Here is an 18,360-nt window from a genome sequence, read left to right as displayed (position 1 = left end):
CACGGAGGAACATTTTTCTCTATCAATACAAAAATAAAACATGTCAGTCAATGCCAAGTGATACGCCGTGGTATTTAGTAATTTCCAGTTGCGAGTAGCTTGTTCTTAAGGAGCTGCATTGGTAATGCTACAAATAAAAGAATTTATAAGAATATCACTTCTGGCATTTCATGAAACAATGCTGTTATCAGCTGGAGGGAAGAGGAGTGTACCGTTCCTGCCCTGAATTTTAGTTTGCTTTAAACTGTCGTTTTTCTGTGTTTTGAGGTTAGCGGATGTTGTTTTGTTAGTACCGAGACAAGTTTCGGCAGGGGGTTGTTTAAAATAACAGTTGAAACAAGGACGTAGGAAAACCTCCTCATGGAGAATTTATAATCGTAATAATGCTTCACATTCCGAAATATCCCAAATGTGAGCCGATTACGTTTTTAGACGCTGTGCTATGAGGTTGGACGGCACCTCTGGAGATGGTCTAACCCACCCCTCCGGCTCGAAGCAGGGTCAGCTCAGGCCACCTCCGGTTGGGTTTTGAATATCCCTCTGTCTCCTGTGGCAGATGCTCCAGTCCCTCAGTCACCTCTGCGGTCCTCTGCTGGCCTCACTCCAGTATCCCCATCTGCCTCTTGTACTGGGGAGCCCAGAGCTGGGCGCAGCGCTCCAGGTGTGGTCCCGCCAGCGCTGAGCAGAGGAGGAGCATCGCCTCCGTCACGCGCCGGCATCGCTCTTCCCGGTGCCGCCCAGGATGCCCTCGGCCTTCCTTGTCCAAACCTCGGAAATTGTATTGCCTCGAGCTTGGTGCAGTTGGTTGTACTGTCAGTGAGTTAAAGAAAATGAGTATTGGAGAAAGCTAATTTAATAGCTCAGGTGTACTGATGGAGCCTGATCAGCTGTGGTAAATCAGAAGAGACAGTGAAAACATCTGCTTAATACTTAGCAGCCATCCCAAACCAGCCCCGTGTTAGGTTATGTTGAGAATAATCACGAACCCCAGCGATTTTAAGGGGAAAAATAATGGAATATCTTCACTGAGTACTGACAGGCAAGTAGATTTTAATTTGGCCGCTTGAATTAAGGAGTTAGAAATAATTTTGCAGAATTAAAAACGGATTTACAGAAATCAGCGTGGTATTTCGACATCTGAAAAGATTGCAGCGTGAGAAGATGAAAAAGGTTCGTTCAGAGAGAAGGCGCGTGGCAGGTGATGTAACAAACGTGTGACACCGGAGTATCCGGGGAGCCGGAATTCACAGAGCAGTCAGCGTGCCTGCGGCTCCTAGAAGGCTATGGGGGGAAAAAGAGATGCATTTGTTAAGTACCTAGAACATAAAGGAACGGAAAATAACAACAACCGCGATCCACTGGTGGCACCACAAATTGGATGGGGAGAGGAGAGCGTTGGTTTGCTTCTCCTGAGGGCTTCAAAAGTCGACGGTGTGGTGGCAGCCCTCTCGCTCGGTCACTGGTGGATATTTTGTGTGGATACCGGAGGGAGATCATAAATTATTACGGAGATACTCACACGGTTCATTTTCTACTGTGTCGCAATCTCGGTGTTTAATACACAGACCCACCCGTGGAGCTGTCACAGCGGCGCTCCGTCCACCAATGGTTTGTTGATGCGCTAATCCGCGTTCAGGGTGCTCGCTAATTAAGTGAAGACGGATGCGGGGGACGCCTGCCTCGGCGCTGCCCCGTCCCCCCCTGCCGGCAGGGACGCTCCGTTCCGCCTCGAACCCCTCCCAGTGAGGATTTTGACAAGCCCCGTTGGGATGCCTTGGACAAATTAGATCGCTTCCCTGTAGCTACACGTGGGATCTGCCTTCTAATTTAAAAACCGGTAAATCTTTCACGTGTTCCAATTACAAAAGTCCATCCCAGGCATTTTTTCAATTTCAAGTATGAAACGGCAAGGAAGAAGAAAAATGAGATGTCGAACCTGTTGTGCGGTTTGGAAGCATCGCGCGCTCTGTGGTCACGTTGGGTTCAAATGACGTGGAAGAGGGAATACAGATCCATGCAATTATTAGCGAAGTATTCACACAGAATAAGAGAAATCTCATTTGAGCAAATTCCAAACGGGGAATTAACCTCTGCTGTTCCTTCCTTGCGACCAGGATCGTTTTACAACACTGAAAAACCCGCTGCGCGCAGAGGCAAGCTGCCGGAATCGGCGGCTGTGCGAGAGGCGATGGTGTCCTGCAGCGTCCCCCGAGCGAGGGGGAGAGGAGACGGGGTGACCTCCTTGCTGCAGAGGCCGAAAGATAGATTTAAGGGAGGATCACATGCTCAAAAGCCCATTTATTTCTTTTTTTTAATGCTTACCTTACACGTCCTCATCTGCTCGCGGGGAGGCGGACCGCTGGCCTGACCCACGGCCGGGGGTCTCCACTCCTCTGACGCCCGCACTGGGAACAGGACCCTGAGCTGGGGCGCGGGGATTCGTTTCATAGAAGTTGCCCATTTTAAAGTTATTTCGGGATGATGGCAGCAAAGTACAGCCTAAGGGTGATTAAGTTGCTGTGTTGGGTCAACAAGAGTGCCTTCCCAGGGCTGGGGCCGGCGCGCCGTCTCCCGCGCGCTCCCCATCCGCTGGTGACTGCGCAGCGGGTTTTGTTGCCTGCAGATGCTCTGGGACGTAATTCCAGAGAGCAGGACATTTTGCCGGGGAAGTTTGTGCACCCAGTAGCCGGCGGTTAGAACAAGGGCTCTGTCTTGTATTGCAGCTTGTCTCAACTTGAATTCAAGAATGATTGCGTTTTTTCTTAATAAATTAATCTCCGTGTGCAGCATCAGATGTATAAACTCTTCCAGGTTTCTCGCACACAGTACCTTACAGGGTCTTCCCAAAATAACTTTGAAAACACCGCCTTTATTGTGCTGCTGCGTTTTTTTGGTTTGTTTTGTTCTGCCTTTGGAAAGCGGCATTTTCCCTGTTAGGGTTTGTTGGGGTTTTGTTAACTTTATCTGGTGGGGAAATCGCGCCTGGGCAGGGAAAGGGCTGTCTCATATCTAGATAAGGGATTTCGAGCTTCCTCTTTGCCAGGGTGTAAAACCACGCTTGTTTTTCTTGAATGGAGGAAACCTTTGCCGAGCAAAAGAAAAATTGCTGCCCCACGGAAGTTTCTGAGCAGACGGAAATGGCCCAGAGGTCTTTGTAGGATTTCCTGTATGTGATGTTTCTTGCCCTAAGCAGAGGTGAGATCGTGCCATATACTTACCGTGACCAGATGCCACTAAAACAGAGTCTCATGATTTTTCTTAGGGTTCTTTAAACGTTCAGTTCAATGTTTAAAAACCTATCGGAATTCATAACGAAGTATGGAATCAGGCTTTCAGTAAATACCACTTGATTTATGTTTTCTCTGTTTCCCGTGGAACGTGGACGCTGGAATCTGCTCTCTTTAAGGAGGGACGTGGCAAACCAGCCCCGGTGGCTCTGCGTTTCCCACAGGCGTGGGGTGCCACGTTTGCACTTCCAACCGTACAGCACTTTTTGAACTTCACCGTACATCCCCCCGCTTGAGCTATAGACTCTTCCCCCCCCCACCCTCACCCTCCCAGTGAGTGGCCGCGGTGAGTGATGTGTTCCCGGTTCCCCTTTTGCAGAGCTCGGCGGTGACGCAGCGCATCAGCCCCTGCTCCACGCTGACCAGCAGCACCGCCTCGCCGCCCGCCAGCAGCCCCTGCTCCACGCTCCCGCCCGTCACCGCCACCGGCACCCCCAAGGACTGCACCTACGGCCCCGTCACCAGCCCCACCTCCACGCTGGAGAGCAGAGACAGCGGCATCATAGGTGAGTGCGTCGCCCTTCGTCCCGCTCTGCTGCGAAGCCAGGCAGTCACCGGCCCCCTTGGTTTGACAAGTTGGGGTTTTATCACCTACGTGCGATTCGCTCATTAATGGGACGGGTTTGCATTGTTCAAGTTAGTCCTGCGGTGACCGAGGTGAATCGTACCCCCTCCACCTGCCGTTCGTCACAGGTAAAACTACATAGAGTGAAAATTGGGGTGGATGAGGCTGAGGAGTAAATTATTTGACGCTATGGGTTTAAATGGTGAAAGAGGAAGAGTTTTACCATCTTCTCCTTTTGCGTCCCATCTTCACCTTTCGGTTTCTTGCAGTCTTTCTTCCCAACACATTTTGGCCTCCTTTATGTCTAGGGAGCTCGTTGGGGTTTTTTCTACTAAGTTTTTCTTTTGTTGGATATTCTCTCCTTCAGCTGCTGTCCATGCCCATTTCTGACCACGCAGATGCTAATGTAGAGATGTGCAAGCTTTTTGTTTCCAGTAAGGAAGATGGGATGGTCCCAGTGCAGGCAATGGCTGTTATTTGGGGCTGCCATCCCCTCCTTACTACCTCAAGTAACTTTAGAGGCACCTATTTTTTCAGCATTTTCCTTCCGTTAACGCCACTTATTCCATAGCTGCTGTTCTTTGATGTCAGAGGAAAGGGAATGGATGATGGCGTCACGTTCGTAGTTCAAATACTGTTGGTTTGTGTTATTATAAATATAAAAGACTGATTACCTTCTGTGCCCCACGGCTGTCGCTGCCGCCTTATCCGTGACTGTGCCTCAAAAATCACTGCTGCTCCTAAGCTCAGCCTTGGGCAGGAGCCGGATTAAATAAACCCAAATTTTGGTGAATTTCTGTAGCTGCTGTAGGCAGGTTTTTGGTTGGAGTGATGTGCAGGTTTTTGGTTGGAGTGATGTGTAGGTCGCAAGTGTAAAGGGTCTGGAGAAAATAACAAACGCAGATGAATTTCTGTTCAATAACTGTAAAGGCACAATGGGAGAAAAGTACCGTCAGTGTAACATCAGGCAAGGGCGCTCCTCGCTTGGTCGTCCGGCCCACGTGTTTTATGTTGAGTATTTCTCCAGCAAAGAAGATTTTACTTTGCTGACAGTTCATGTACTGCTTAAGAAAAAAAAAACCAAACCAAAACAAAACAAACAAAACAAACAAACCAAAAAGGAAGGTTGATAATTTGGGGAGGTGAGTTTGTACTAGTGATAACTATCTTGCTTGGCTGATCGGGAGATCTGGGCTCGGCTCAGCTCCTGTGTGCCACAGCAACCTTTGTCGCACTTCCGCCTGCGTGATCTTAAAATGCAAATGCGTTCGCTATTCTGAGCGGCATAACGAAGTAGGTTAATGAATTCTGGGAGAAGTCATTGCAGTGTCAGGCGCCCTTCCTTCCCTGCTCACAGCGTCCCGCGACCAGAGCTTCCCCCTGTCCAAGAGCGGCCCCTTGAAGCCTACTTGGGCTGGAGGGTCGCGGTGGGTACAGGCGGACGCTCGATTCCAGCCGGGACTTACCTCTGGCGGAGCCGTGAACGGGGTGGAAGACTTGAACGAAGGCTGAAGTGGAGCAGCAGAATCGGCAAAAAAAACGTGTGCTCTGCTTTTAGAGCTGCTCCGACTGATGAGACCCGTCGGTGCGTGCTGTGCTGGCCTGCGGGGCTCCTCCGGCCCTCCCGGGTGGTTGGCAGGACCTGAAGGCGAGGAGACCCTAGGTTGCCGCACTTCGGGTTCATCTGGAGCTTCTTGTCCTGGCTTGGCAAAGCCAGAGGAGGACGAGGTGGCCTTCGTGGCGCAGCTGTGTGTCAGAGAAGCGTCAGCCCGATCCCGATTCCTGACGTGATAAGGCATTGAAGCTCTTTGCTCAAACTTTCTACCTTCTCCTTTTTTCAGTAGGTCTCTACTAATTCATTTTTAAGTCTGAAACATTTTTTTTCACACCCCTCACAAAGCAGATTGTCTCTTAGAGGTTCTTCTATTAGGAACTTAGACTTTCCCATGGAAACTTTGGAAAATAATAGAAAGTGGCTTATCCCAAGGCTGTGTTAATGTATCCCAGATGAAAGAATCATGCAAAAATACGGTCACGTGGAGTAGGGGAAGCACTTTTCAAGGCTTTCCTCTGCTGGTGTTTGCACTCAAAGAAAAACGAGAGCCTCCTTCTCCCCTTCTTTCCTCCCCCCCTTTATTTTGACAATAACCTTTTCAGCACCTCCTTATTCTGGCATTTGATAGAAGCTGAACAGCTGTAACAAATTGCAGGGAAAACAGTCTTCTCCAGTCATACTTTCCAGCAGCGAAAAAAATTGGGGAGTTTTCTGCTAAATCTGTTTCTCTGTACCTCCGCTGTCTTCGGCAAGCGGGAGGTCAGCTCGAGCGAAGGGAGGCTGTTTGCCCGCGGGAGGCGGATGCGCCGTTTGGCCATTACACTCCTGTTGGGGTGGGAATCGGGTGCGCAACGGTTTTGAAAGGTGTTCTCCACGTGACAGCAATTCCCTAGAATTATTTTCACTGCAGAACAGAGCAGACAAATTGTCCCCGTGTCGGAAGCAAAGCCCACCTCGCACTTCGCGCTCCCCTTTAGGGACACGTCGGCTCCTTTGTTCCAGGAGGGGCAGGATCAGGTTTCCCTTTCGGTTGCATTCCTGGATTATTGGATACAGATCGTACCCCTTGCTCGCGTTTGTTCTCCGCAAGGATGACTGTAATGACGTGGCTTTTGGTCTGAGCAGCTTCGCGTGGAACCTCAAAAGTGTAAATCTGGTGGAGATTTCCTTGTCAAAACTACTTACGTTTTTGTGCCGCGGGTATAAAAACAGTACGCGTTTCCTTAGGTCTTTTATGTTTCCTGAGTCCCTCCTGCTCCTCCCAAATAAGTGATTTAAACTCTTAGCTCATTAGCTCCAAGAAGGTGTAGTTTTAGAGTAGGCAGCCACGATATATTTCTTATTCATCTTGATGAAAGTTATGGTTTTGGGAAGATGCCTTGACCTTTGCCACCATCAGTCCTGAGCTGCAAAAAGCGTCACCTCCAAGTCTCGCAATCCTGAATCGCCACCGAATTTCGCGTTTTAAAAACACAGAGGCTTTAACGTGTGTCCCAGAAGGTTAGCGTGCTATTTGTAAAATATTTGAGAATTAGCAAAGGACAAAAAGCAGTTAATCAAGGTGGGAAGTCGATCCTTACACCATTATTCGTAATTGCTTCTCTCCATGTGTTTTTGCTTAGCGTAAAATGCTTTTGTACATTAAGCTCATTTTACATATCTATATTGCTAGACACGGCATTAATTTGTCAAAGTTAAATCAGAGTGTGGCTTTTTAGACTTGGAATTAACTCTATTAAGAGCATAACTCTCCACTGAGGCCTATTGAGTGGGTGTTTTGGTCTTCTCATCTGGATGTAAAGACCCAATTTTAACCAGTCAGGTTTTCTCTGATGACTCGTACTTTTGGAGTTATTCCTGTCCATTTGTATGTCACCTCTTATATATTTTCCATTATTGGAGAACAAAGGTGCGGTATCTCTAGTCTGCACAGCACAGGCGCTATTTCATGCTTCCCCGTGGCTTTAACAAATGCGTCACTTGGGTTAGAACAGACTTATTTTGAAATTGTAGATCCTCTACAGTAAAGGGAAGTTCAGTCTACTTACGTTGAAAGGGTAACAAAAAGTGTTCCGAAGTTCAGATCTTCAAATTCAGACGCTCTTATTTGTAAAAGAAAAGAAATGGGGGAGAGGGGAGGAGGAGAGAGGAGGTGAGCCGGGAGGAGCGACAGGAGCGACTCGGACCTTTCTCCTGGAAGCCACTAAATCCTTTCCGTGTAAAACAGAATGGCTGGTGAAAATGCTGACCTGACTTTAACCTCTGAATAGCTTCCAAGATTTTTTTTTTTGGCTCTCACTGTGTAAAAGCAGCCAACTGTTAATGTTCAAAATCTGCTACTGAAAAGAAAACTGGTCGAAGAATCACGTGCTGCTACGGGAGAACTTTGCACTTCACGTCCCCGCAGCAGTGGACTGTCAACTTTTGCTGCTTGAATGCAGCAGAATACACGAAAATCTCCAGCAGCCTCGTGCGAGCCTGTAAAATAAAAGAGAAAACATTTCTCGCCGGTTTGTAAAGCTTTACCCGAGTGCTCGTGATGTTCGAGCAGCACTTTGTCATTCAGCAGCAGTGTCCCAAGGGAATTGGAAGAACGGCTGTTTTCCGTGTTGAATCTTCCTGCAGAAGTGCTGTAATTTACTCTGATACGAAACGGGACCGCGCTTTTCCTTAATGCGGAGTCCTGTGATGACCTACGCTGTGTTCCCCGCTTAGTTGTTAGCGGGATCACATTGAGCAGGAAAGAGGTGTGACGTTAAAGCGGCTTAAAGGGAAACCAGTGAGCTGCGTACATCCTCCCGCTCTGCTGCCACGGTGATGTGGATAGGTCCGATACCACATGGACCGGTTGCCTTCACTTGGATTTTGTGGATTTTTACAATGAAGAAGGACATGTAAAGGACCCCCCGTCCCGCCCTGGAGGTCCCCGGCGCGTAGCTTTTTTCACATTCTTTTTTTGCTGTTTTTTTTTGTGGGTTTTTTTTTTTTTTTTTTTTACTCTGACTCCTGAGCTTTTATTAAGTTGCTGCTTTCTACAGATTTATGAGTTTGTGGGTTAAAAATAGGTTTGTTAATAAATTCATCTGGAGTGCGTGCTAAGCAGAGTAGGGGCTGCTGACAAGAAAACAAGATAGATTTGTTTGCAAGTTTAACTGCTTTGAGAAGGGAACAAAGAGCAGCTCAAAAGGCACATCAAGATAAATTTAACTCAGGTTAAACATTTTTGTGATCTTACAGCTAAAGCATTTGAATTCTGACGTTCTCATCAGTATTATGAAATGCTCGGTTAATAATGAATAAGATTTCTAAGAATTACAGATCTTATTTTAAATGTAGCCAGCTCCCATTTGGGCTCATTCCCCCGAGGAGGAGCTCCCTGAAAAATGTCTAAGGTTGATGAATAATGAGTTTTTGTTCACTAATGCACCTGCACATTGCAGGTGACGGGGCTGACACTTGAGGAGGTGAGAAGAGAGGTTATTTATCGGGCGACTCATCAGCTCTTGAGCAAAATGAGCGGGGTCACAGAATCCCAACCACACGAAGTACAAAAGGACACCATCTCTGAATCCCGATTCAGTTCTTTCTCTGTTTCATTAAAAGGACAAATGAGGCAGAAGACAAACGCGTGTGACACGATCCATGGTCCATGTCAGGGGTGAGAAACCGTGAAGTCATGAACCAGCAGTTCTGCCTTCTCCTGGTTCGGCCACTGGGGCATCAAGGGTTGGGCTTCACACCAAAATGTGGCCCTTCAATACTGGATGGATACTGGGTCAGCTACAGGAGTTTGTTACGTTACTGGGGGAAAAAAAGGCGAAAGAAGAGTGTCTAAAGCTGAAGGAAGCGGCACAGAACAGATGTTATATTCGAACCGTGAAATTTGCTTTGGTTTATGGTCCAACCCGGTAGATGGAAAGAAATTTGAGTGAAAAATTAGAAAGAATAAACCGAAAAGACAGATCAGAAGACAGCGAGGGGAAAATTCAGTGCTGTCAACTCCCACGGTGTTATTTTGGATACTGCGATAAGAGACTTTTCTCTCATGTTTTAGCTGTTGATGGCGTGAGATTAGATGGGACTCTCAGCTTTTATTTTAAAAGCAGCAAGATTTTAACCTTCAGGGTTATGAAAAAACTTCACAATGATCCAAGCTTGCCCCAAAAGTTAATGCCAAGTGTACAAATAACTTCCCTCCCCTTGTGCACACCCCCCCCCACATGCCGCCTTTCTGCTTTCTTGTTTAAACCTTATGATTTTAAAACCAGTTTCAAGACTGGTGGACTTAAAAAAAAAAAAGAAGAAAAATTGTCCTTGCTGATGCCAAAGAAGGAAAAAATGGTGAACTGATGTTGACGAGTCGGGCAAAAATAAAGAAGGATCCAAAATGGGAAAAGGAGGACAATGCAGAGAGGGCACTGGAAGAAGAAGGTGATGGGAATTGATGTGGGGTTAAAGGGACCTGTGTGTGCAGAACCTGCATTTCTTCCTCTGAAACTTCAGCAGCCCCATGGTTACCTGTGGCCGAGGCGTGCCGCGAGGTGGGGGTTCGGAGAGGGGGAAGCGCAGCACACGGGGTCAGGTCGGGCAAGGAGAGGAGCCTGCAGCTCACGGCCCCGGCGGCGGTTCGGTAAGCCCTTCTGCGGAATTAGCGCGTCACTGCCGCAGAGGTGGTACTCCACATGTGCACCTGTGGGTGTGTAAGAGGGATATGTTTAAATAATGGTACTTAGGAGCATGTGGTTTGTTGGGGTTTTTTTTATGATTTATTAGACTTGGAACCTTTTTAACAGATTTCTCTAACATTCACAAGAGTGAACTCTGCTTAAAAACATTCATTACTTCATTTCTGCAAGTGATAAACTGAAGTTTATAAACTAAAGCTTGGCTGACCTGTTGCGTCTCAGGAGCAGGGTGTTTGCAGGGCGTTGTGCTCTGGTGGGAGTGTCTTGCGCTGGTGAAATGCTGTTTTACCCCGTTGAAATGCTGTTTTACCCAGGCCGTACATTTCTAGCCCGAGCAGCACGCGGGTAGGAGCCCTTGGAGGCATTCATACCATTCTTCATCCCGCTTGTCAGCCGGTGCAGCAGGGAACTCAGATTGAGACCAGAACGAACGTAGGGTCAGCATGATGCTACCGTCAAGGTATTTTTCATTATGTTTCAAGACCTTTTGTGTGCTTACCGTGATTTATAATACCTCGAGGCTTGAAACTGAAATGGGTTTACCTCTTTAATCTCTGTCTTTTTACAGGATTGTTTATATGAATTAAGACAGTGATTTATTTATTTTTTCCCCTCCCCTATTTGAAACCAGTGTTTTAAGAGAAGTTAGACATGCAGAGAGAGCGGTGTGGATTTTGACCTCAAGCCTTGAGCTGGGCAGACTTTAAGACTTTGAGGTTGTTTTTTTTTGCATGGAGAATCCTTAAACTCACTGGCTGATGGTGTCCAGCAGAGAATAATGTTCTCCAAAAAGCACGGAGCTCCCCAGGGGCTGTTGGGGCACAGGTTGCACACGAGTGCCCGAGGCTGCTGCCTGCCCTCAGCACAGGTTTGGGCTTGTGCTTTCTGCCTGCCAAATTTCTCTGTTTGGCAGCCGAGCTCCCCGGAGCGGTCTGGAGCGACATGGCTATATTTAGGTGTATCCTTCTGTGCCCGAGTTTATGAAGGCTTATGTAGATTAGGGTAAAAAATTTATTTTACTGCTTGCCAACTCGTACGCGTCAGCGAGGGCATCTCTCGTGCGATAAGGCAAGTCGTGGTTTACTAAGTTACTGGAGACGAGGGAAACGAGGTTAACTTGCAGAGTTTGCACGAGCGTTTTTAAGTACCTAATTTCAGTGCAACATCTGCTACTTTGCTGCAGTGATTTCTTTAAAGCAACAAAATCCCTCTTTCCTACTGGAGACGTTATAAATCTTTACATATAATTAATGTTACAGCTGTTGGTCATCGTAGAGCGGTAACTCTAGAGCACGGCTTTCTCCGGCAGCTCCATCGGAAAGGGGAACAGAAAGGTTGACGTTTTCCAGGCGTGATCTCTACCTCGGGGAGAATGGGATGGGACGGTAAAAACCCGCTCGCGTGTTTGAGCGGAGACAGGGAGAGCTGCAAGCCTCCCGCCCCAGGGCACGGGCCAGCCTGCAACGAAATGAGAAATAATATTTGCTCTCCTGTAAACTCCTGGAACTCTCCCGAGCAGCATCGTACCGGCTGCAGGGACATCTGCGGCGCTGTCTGGGATGAACCGCTGCGTTTTTTTTTTTCCCCCCGAAGAAATAAAAATAGTTTAAAACATGTTATTTGCAAAAACTTCCAATCAAAATGTTTCACCGAGGGAAACGAGCCCAGTTTGAAAATGAAAGCTTGACGTAGGCAAGTCCTCGGCCAAAGCAAACGCGGGCGTAAAGCGTGAGCGCTAAAAGCAAAGTGGGGTTGTGGAATGACTCCGGCACCTGGAGCGGGTCCCCTCCCGGCATCACAGGCCGCGGGTCTTCCAGGACGCCCAGGCTGCGCTGCTCCACGCTGCTGCAGCTGCTGCTGGTACAAATCCCAGGGATACCTGATTAACCAATTAATCGGCGGTGTTGAAACCTGGTAGGAAGAGATTCGGCAAATCTCTGAGGCACTTGGGGTGTTTCAGTCTGGAGAAGAGTGAGGGGGGATCTTATCAACGCTTATCAATCCCCAAAGGGCGGGTGCCGGGGGGTGGGAACAGTCATCTGAAATGGAGGTCATCCTCCCCCTCTGCTCTGCCCCGGGGAGGCCACATCTGGAGCGCTGTGTCCAGTTCAGAGCTCCCCGGGTCAAGAGGGACATGGAACTGCTGGAGAGGGTCCAGCAAAGGGCTACGGAGATGATGAGTGGAGTGGAGCATCTCTCTGATGAGGACAGGCTGAGGCACGTGGGGCTTTGCAGTCTGGAGAAGGGAAGAGTGAGGGGGGATCTTATCAACGCTTATCAATCCCCAAAGGGCGGGTGCCGGGGGGTGGGAACAGTCTTTGTTCAGTGGTGCCCAGTGACGGGACAAGAGGGAACGGGCACAAACTGGAGCAGAGGAAGTTCCATCTCAACCTGAGGAGGGACTTCTCTCCTGTGGGGGCGGCAGAGCACTGGCACAGCTGCCCAGAGAGGGGGGGAGTCTCCCCCTCTGGAGCCATTCCAAACCCGCCTGGACATGTCCTGTGCCACTGCTGGAGGTGCCCCTGCTCTGGCGGGGGGTGGCACTGGGGGGGCTCCAGAGGGCCCTTCCAGCCCTGACCAGTCTGGGACTATGTGATTCTGTGAATCCTCGGAGAAGGGCGCAGAGGGGATTGCAAAGGGGCACACGCTGTCCGCATCCCCTCGTTCGAGGGGCTCTCCGTGTAATTATTCATTAACTTGTTTGACAGCGCTCGGATGTTTTACATGCTTCAAATTCTGTCTGTGTTCATATTAAATAGTGTGAGACTGGGCCGGCTGAGACTGGAGATACATACATATATATATATATATATATGAAATATATACACATCTATATTAATAATGGAATTACTGTAGTGCTATAGAGAACCTCAGATCTTTCTGCAGGGCTGTCGGGTTCCGCACGCTCACTGTGACTCCGTGGCTGCTCCCATCTTACTCCGTCCCCTGCAACACCCCTCTCCGCGCCTCCTCGAGGCAGCGACATCTCTTCTGCTCCCGACGGCCGCCGGCACACGCAGTGGTCCGCGCGATCGCAGCCCTCCAGCTCCGGGGCAGCGGGACCCCGGCACTGCCATGTTCTGCTTTTTCTCACCAGGGTTGTTCTTTCTGGCCGGGTTCAGCAGGGAAAAGAGCCTCACGTAAAAAAGCACGTTGTCTCTCACGGCGTCTCTGCGGCCCTTCTCGCGTCCCGGCGCGCTCCTGTCGTGGCAGCCCCAGCTTAACGTGTCCCATCACGTCCCGATGCGCTGGGTATCGTCTGGTAGAGGCTCTGGGTTGAAAGATCTGCCTCCCAGCAGGTGGCTCAAGGCAAAAATTCCTGCTCTTTGATGGATTGGGAGGTCATCAGTTTATCTTCCCCAAATTTAGAGCGTGCTGTCGGTTGAGAGGTTGCATTTTTTGTGAGCTTTTGGTTAATTAGGTATCCTTGGGTTTAAAAATCATAGAATTATAGAATGGTTTGGGTTGGAAGGGACCTTTAAAGATCATCTGCTTTCAACTTCCGTGCTGTGAGCCCGGACACCTTCCACTACTACATGAGGTTGCTCAAAGCCTCATCCAACCTGACCCTGAACCCTTCCACAACTTCTCGGGGCAACCTGAGTCTCACCACCCTTGCTGCAAAGAATTCATGGGACCCGTAAGATATCAAAGGATGAGCACAGAACACTTGTGTTGTGGTTTAGAGGTTCGATCTCACCGAAGTAGTAATATCAGAAGGAATCTTCACTTGAGAGTCCATTTTTAGTGTCATGTGACATTCTGGTGCTCTCCTGCGTTCCATGGACACCGGAGTCCGCTTGCCGATGGAAGTGTGGACAGCCATGTCATCACGTTAGTTTGGAGCTGCTGTTGCCCGTTCCAGTCGGCTTCTCTGCATCTGGATTAAGGCCCAGAATATTTTTAACATGTAGATATAATTTAGATATATCAATGACGTAAGAGGAGTCATAGAATCATAGAATTGTCTAGGTTGGAAGAGACCCTTGGGATCATCAAGTCCAACCATGACTGTTGTGACTGTGAGTAGGATTCATCCCGAGGGTGGGTCTTCATTCCCCACCAACCCTCTAAAGAGATTAGTGCTGTGTAAAGCACAGTTCATCCTGTGCGGGGGCCGGCGCGGGAGGCGGTGGGGAGATGGGCTCACGCACCCCAACCGTACAAGCACAGACCCTGTCCTAAAATACCCTCTGCAGCTCTGCTATGAATATGGCAAACTTGTAGAAATAATGTTATTTTGCAGATTTCCTTCTGGTTGTGGGTATTGATGGGCTTGATCCTATCGGGGACGGAGAGAAGTTCTTTCTGCCCAAGGAATGGGAATGGGAATAGGAGCAGAGTGGAACAGAATGGAACGGAACGGAATGGAATAGAATAGAATGGAACAGAATGGAAGGGAACAGAATTTTTTCAGTTGGGATGGACCTACCATGATCATCTGCTCCGACTGCTTGACCACTTCAGGGCTGACCAAATCTTTGCGCTTTCTTTGCGTACAAGCATTACCAGCTTTTTAGCCCCGAGCCTCACACTGCATCAACCGCAGTCAGTGCAGATAATGTGCATTTTCTGAAATTGGATGTCGCTTTCTCAAATTTGGACTGTGAAGTTGTGATTTCTGAACGGGTCCCTGGGTCGTGCCATCAGGAGGCTCCAGTTCCACCCCCCCCCCCCCCCCCGAGATGCGCTCTGCCCGCCGGATCGCGTTGCTGGCTCGTAGCTAGCCTTACGCTATTGCCTTTTAAATAAAGTCAAAATTGGTTTGGTTTAAAATAGCTCATAGAAGCGATTAAGTCCACAGAGCAATCGCTTCCAGCCTGTGTAGCAGCACTTATATCATCCAGGGCTGTTCAAAAGGTAAATTAATCCACAGGGAACAATCCTAAATACCTGATTCAATGAAGAGTTTGCACATAAAAAAGCTTTAGTGTAAAACAGTGGAAATTATGTTTAAAATGAACACAAATTGACGATTAGAAAAGGGACCAGCAGGATTTATTAGCTCTTTTTTTCTTTTTTTGTTGCTTCATTTAGAGAAAACTTATTTTGACACATAGTTATTTTGTTTTTCCTCAGTTTGATGTATTGGAAGAAGACCGATTGCAGCTGCTGATGTGTTTCTACAAAGGTTAATTAGATGTACCGAGATAGGTTTTTAAAATTAATGGATTTTAATGGATCGATGGATTATTTTTTTCTGTAAACAGACAAGGTAGTACGCCTAGCGCTGCAGCCCCAGACTTTGAATTGGAGATTTTCTAGAAAACCATTTCAAACATATTTCTTAATATTAAACAATTTGAGGGAGCGAGAGAAATCCGTGAACATCTGTTTCTTGTTTTCACGTTATTTTCCTACGCTAAAGCGTAAATATGTTTACCTGACAGCCAGCCTATGTTTAAATGCCAAGAGACAAATACTGGTTCTTAGCAGTTGCACATGTTGGCTTTAAATTTCAAAATATGTTACAAAGAATTAAAATTTGGAACACTCCATGAGATATGAAGATATCGGTCCCGCTGCATAGACAAGAAACCAAATACTGAGGAATAAAATGATAGCAAAAGGGGTAGAGGTCGAGGCGGCGTGGAGTTTGTTGGGATGGGAAAAGAATAGGCGCGGTGAGAATGACAAGTCTTGATTTATTGGGGTTTTTTTAATGATGATTTTGTGACTTGAGATGTAAGCAGTTAGTTCTAGTGCCTATTACAACGTCATTTAACATGTGTAATTAAGCCAGATTAGTCCTTGGACGCTGAAGTTGAAGAGGCCAGGGGTCCGCTCGGCACCTCGGTCCTCAGCGCCGGCCGGAGCCCCCGCTTTTGTCAGGTGTGTCTGGGTATTTCTGAGAATTTACATGGGATGCCTAATGTCAGGCACTGAAATTACTCCTGTACTCAACATGTAAACAACTGGCTAAAACGTGTAGTTCCGTGCTTCTGGATGCGTTTAGGAAACCAAAGGAAATAGCCCTTACCCATTTGCAGTCAGACTGCATCTTCCTTTAGGTGCTCTTTGGCTGGAACTTCTTTTCTAGGCTCTTTACCCTTAAAACTTGGCAGAGAAAAAGCTTTAACCTGAAAGCGTGTGAGTTTGTGGAGTAATTTGCTCTTTATGTTTACCAATATAAAAATAAACGTTGCGCTGTTTGTTAACGAGGAGGCGTCTCCCTCGGTTGAGGAATGGGCTTTGGTGAAGGCAGGGGGGCCGCCCTGCTGAGACGTTCCGGGGGGATTGGTGCCGCGAACAAGTAGCGGTAGATCCACACTGTTCTGTCCAGGGACAGATGGCCCAGAAATTAGCTGAGAATTTGGACTGGGAAAGGTATTTACCACAGCTAAGTGAAAACGATGGATTTCAGTGGATTTAGCGAGTAGATCCTCAAGCACAGGGCACGTCTGTGGCTTCAGGATATTCGGGGTCGAGTTGAATTTGGGGGTTTTGAATAGCGGTGGAAATGAGTGTGATTGGGGCCATGAGAGGATAGTGAGCTCTGGTTTGTGATCTGTCTTTTTCTTTTCTTTTCTCTTCTTTCTTTTTACTCCCCCTCCCCCCAGGTTAGGGAGCGGGCAAGTTTGGCGCGCTCAGATAAGCTGGTGCGGGCGGTGGGACCTGCTCTCAGGACCTGAGAGGTCTGATTATGACCTTGAACGAATTGGTGGGAGATTAAAGATGAAAGGAAGGTCAACGGCCCGAAGGGAGTTACAGCCAGGGGATAATTGCATCAGAATCCAGAAGAGAAAATACCAACAGGGAGAAGATGTTCGTGGTGGGGCTCAGTGTAGTATTGTCACATCCCAATGGGAAAGTCAGTACAGCAACGATCCCGATCTGTATAATGAAATAGTATAAGGGAAAATGTGTGGATTACGGTTAAAGCTTCATAAAAACCTGCTGTCGGTCAAAGGAGAGATTGGGTTCCGTTCCTGAACCAAATAATCCACGAGAGCCGGTTGTCCCTGCGCGTCGAGTGGGGCTGTCTGTGCCTGCGGCTTTTCGGCGTCAGCGTTGCAAGGTTATAAACTGCTGCAACTACATAACTACGATGCAAATTAAAAGATATGGGGAGCGCCGCAAATGTTTTTCCCTTAATAATTTCTGCTCTTTCTGGAATTGTGTATTTGAATACAATGCTGCACACGATTTTTAATACTCTCTGTGATTACAAATGGCTTTTAACAGTATGAGCCAAAACGTTACAGCCTAAATGTTCTTTTAGAAGTAGTAAGCAGAAACAGTATCATTAAACTAAATTCCATAATCTCTGATTTATGTGAATGTGGAAAACATGATGAACATCATGTTTGGCTCTTGCATTGCACAAGTCGGGGTAGAGCAGCGTGTGTGCAAGCAATTCTTTCTTTGTTACTCATTTTGTTTATAATTTCTTCCTTCCAGCTACTTTGACAAGCTACTCAGAAAATGTGGAACGCACTAAATATGGAGGGGAAAGCAGTAAAGAACTTGGATCTGGAGGAAACCTGAAACCTTGGCAGTCCCAGAAATCCAGCATGGACTCCTGCTTGTACCGCGTGGACGAGAACATGACGGCTTCCACCTACAGCCTCAACAAAATCCCGGAGAGGAACCTGGAGACGGTCTTGTCCCAGTCCGTGCAGTCTATTCCTCTCTACCTTATGCCACGGCCAAATTCAGTAGCAGGTAAGGAATGAGCATCTTTGCCTTTAGGTGAGAGGGAGACACAGTAGATGCATGTCACAGCCTTTGTCGTCTTCTCGTTAACCGAAGAGAAATCTCCTTTCTGTAGTCATCATCATTAAGTGTGACAAAGATTGTCTTTTCATTTGACTTACTGCTTCTAAATGGAAAATTCCTGCGGGGAAAACTGGTTCTGGTGATGTTTAACAGTTATTTCAGCAGTCTGTGGTTGCTTTTTTACAAAATTGTACAACTGTAAGATTATTGGAGAATACATTTTAAAAAATATATTATTTGCTATCATTACAATGCAAATAATCTTGGGTTTAAAGTACCACATAATTCCAAGACATCGTAGCCGTTGCTACTGTTTCAAAGGATTCATTATAACTAAAATCGAGTGTCTGATCTTCCCCAAAGATCTTAAGAACTTTGGAGTCAAGAGAATTACGATACTTTCTCTCAACAGAGAAGTTGTTACTGATCCCATCACTCTTGGTGGACTTTGCCCTGGATGTCTCAGTGCCCACGCTTACACGCACTGGTTTGGCTTTTGCAGTGACTGGGGTTTGCTAATGACTGAAATGTTTTGTTTCAGCATAACAT

General features: G+C 47.5%; 1 protein-coding gene across 3 annotated transcripts in view; it reads left to right on the top strand.

Annotated features, from left to right (window-relative positions):
* TANC2 (tetratricopeptide repeat, ankyrin repeat and coiled-coil containing 2) overlaps positions 1-18,360 on the top strand; it is a gene marked incomplete at both ends in the record, with an annotated part of 215,383 nt that overhangs the window by 108,090 nt on the left and 88,933 nt on the right. For all 3 annotated transcript variants that reach the window (XM_082494745.1, XM_082494744.1, XM_082494743.1), the window contains 2 exons: positions 3,607-3,793; positions 17,494-17,757. In XM_082494745.1, the coding sequence (XP_082350871.1) occupies positions 3,607-3,793; positions 17,494-17,757 (451 nt within the window). The remainder of the gene's footprint in view (positions 1-3,606; positions 3,794-17,493; positions 17,758-18,360) is intronic.

This window comes from Vanellus vanellus (genome assembly GCF_965231255.1).
Source record: "Vanellus vanellus genome assembly, chromosome: 24".
Lineage (NCBI taxonomy): Eukaryota > Metazoa > Chordata > Aves > Charadriiformes > Charadriidae > Vanellus > Vanellus vanellus.
Note: the sequence above shows the minus strand (reverse complement) of the source record. Positions and strands in the feature narration are given on the sequence as shown.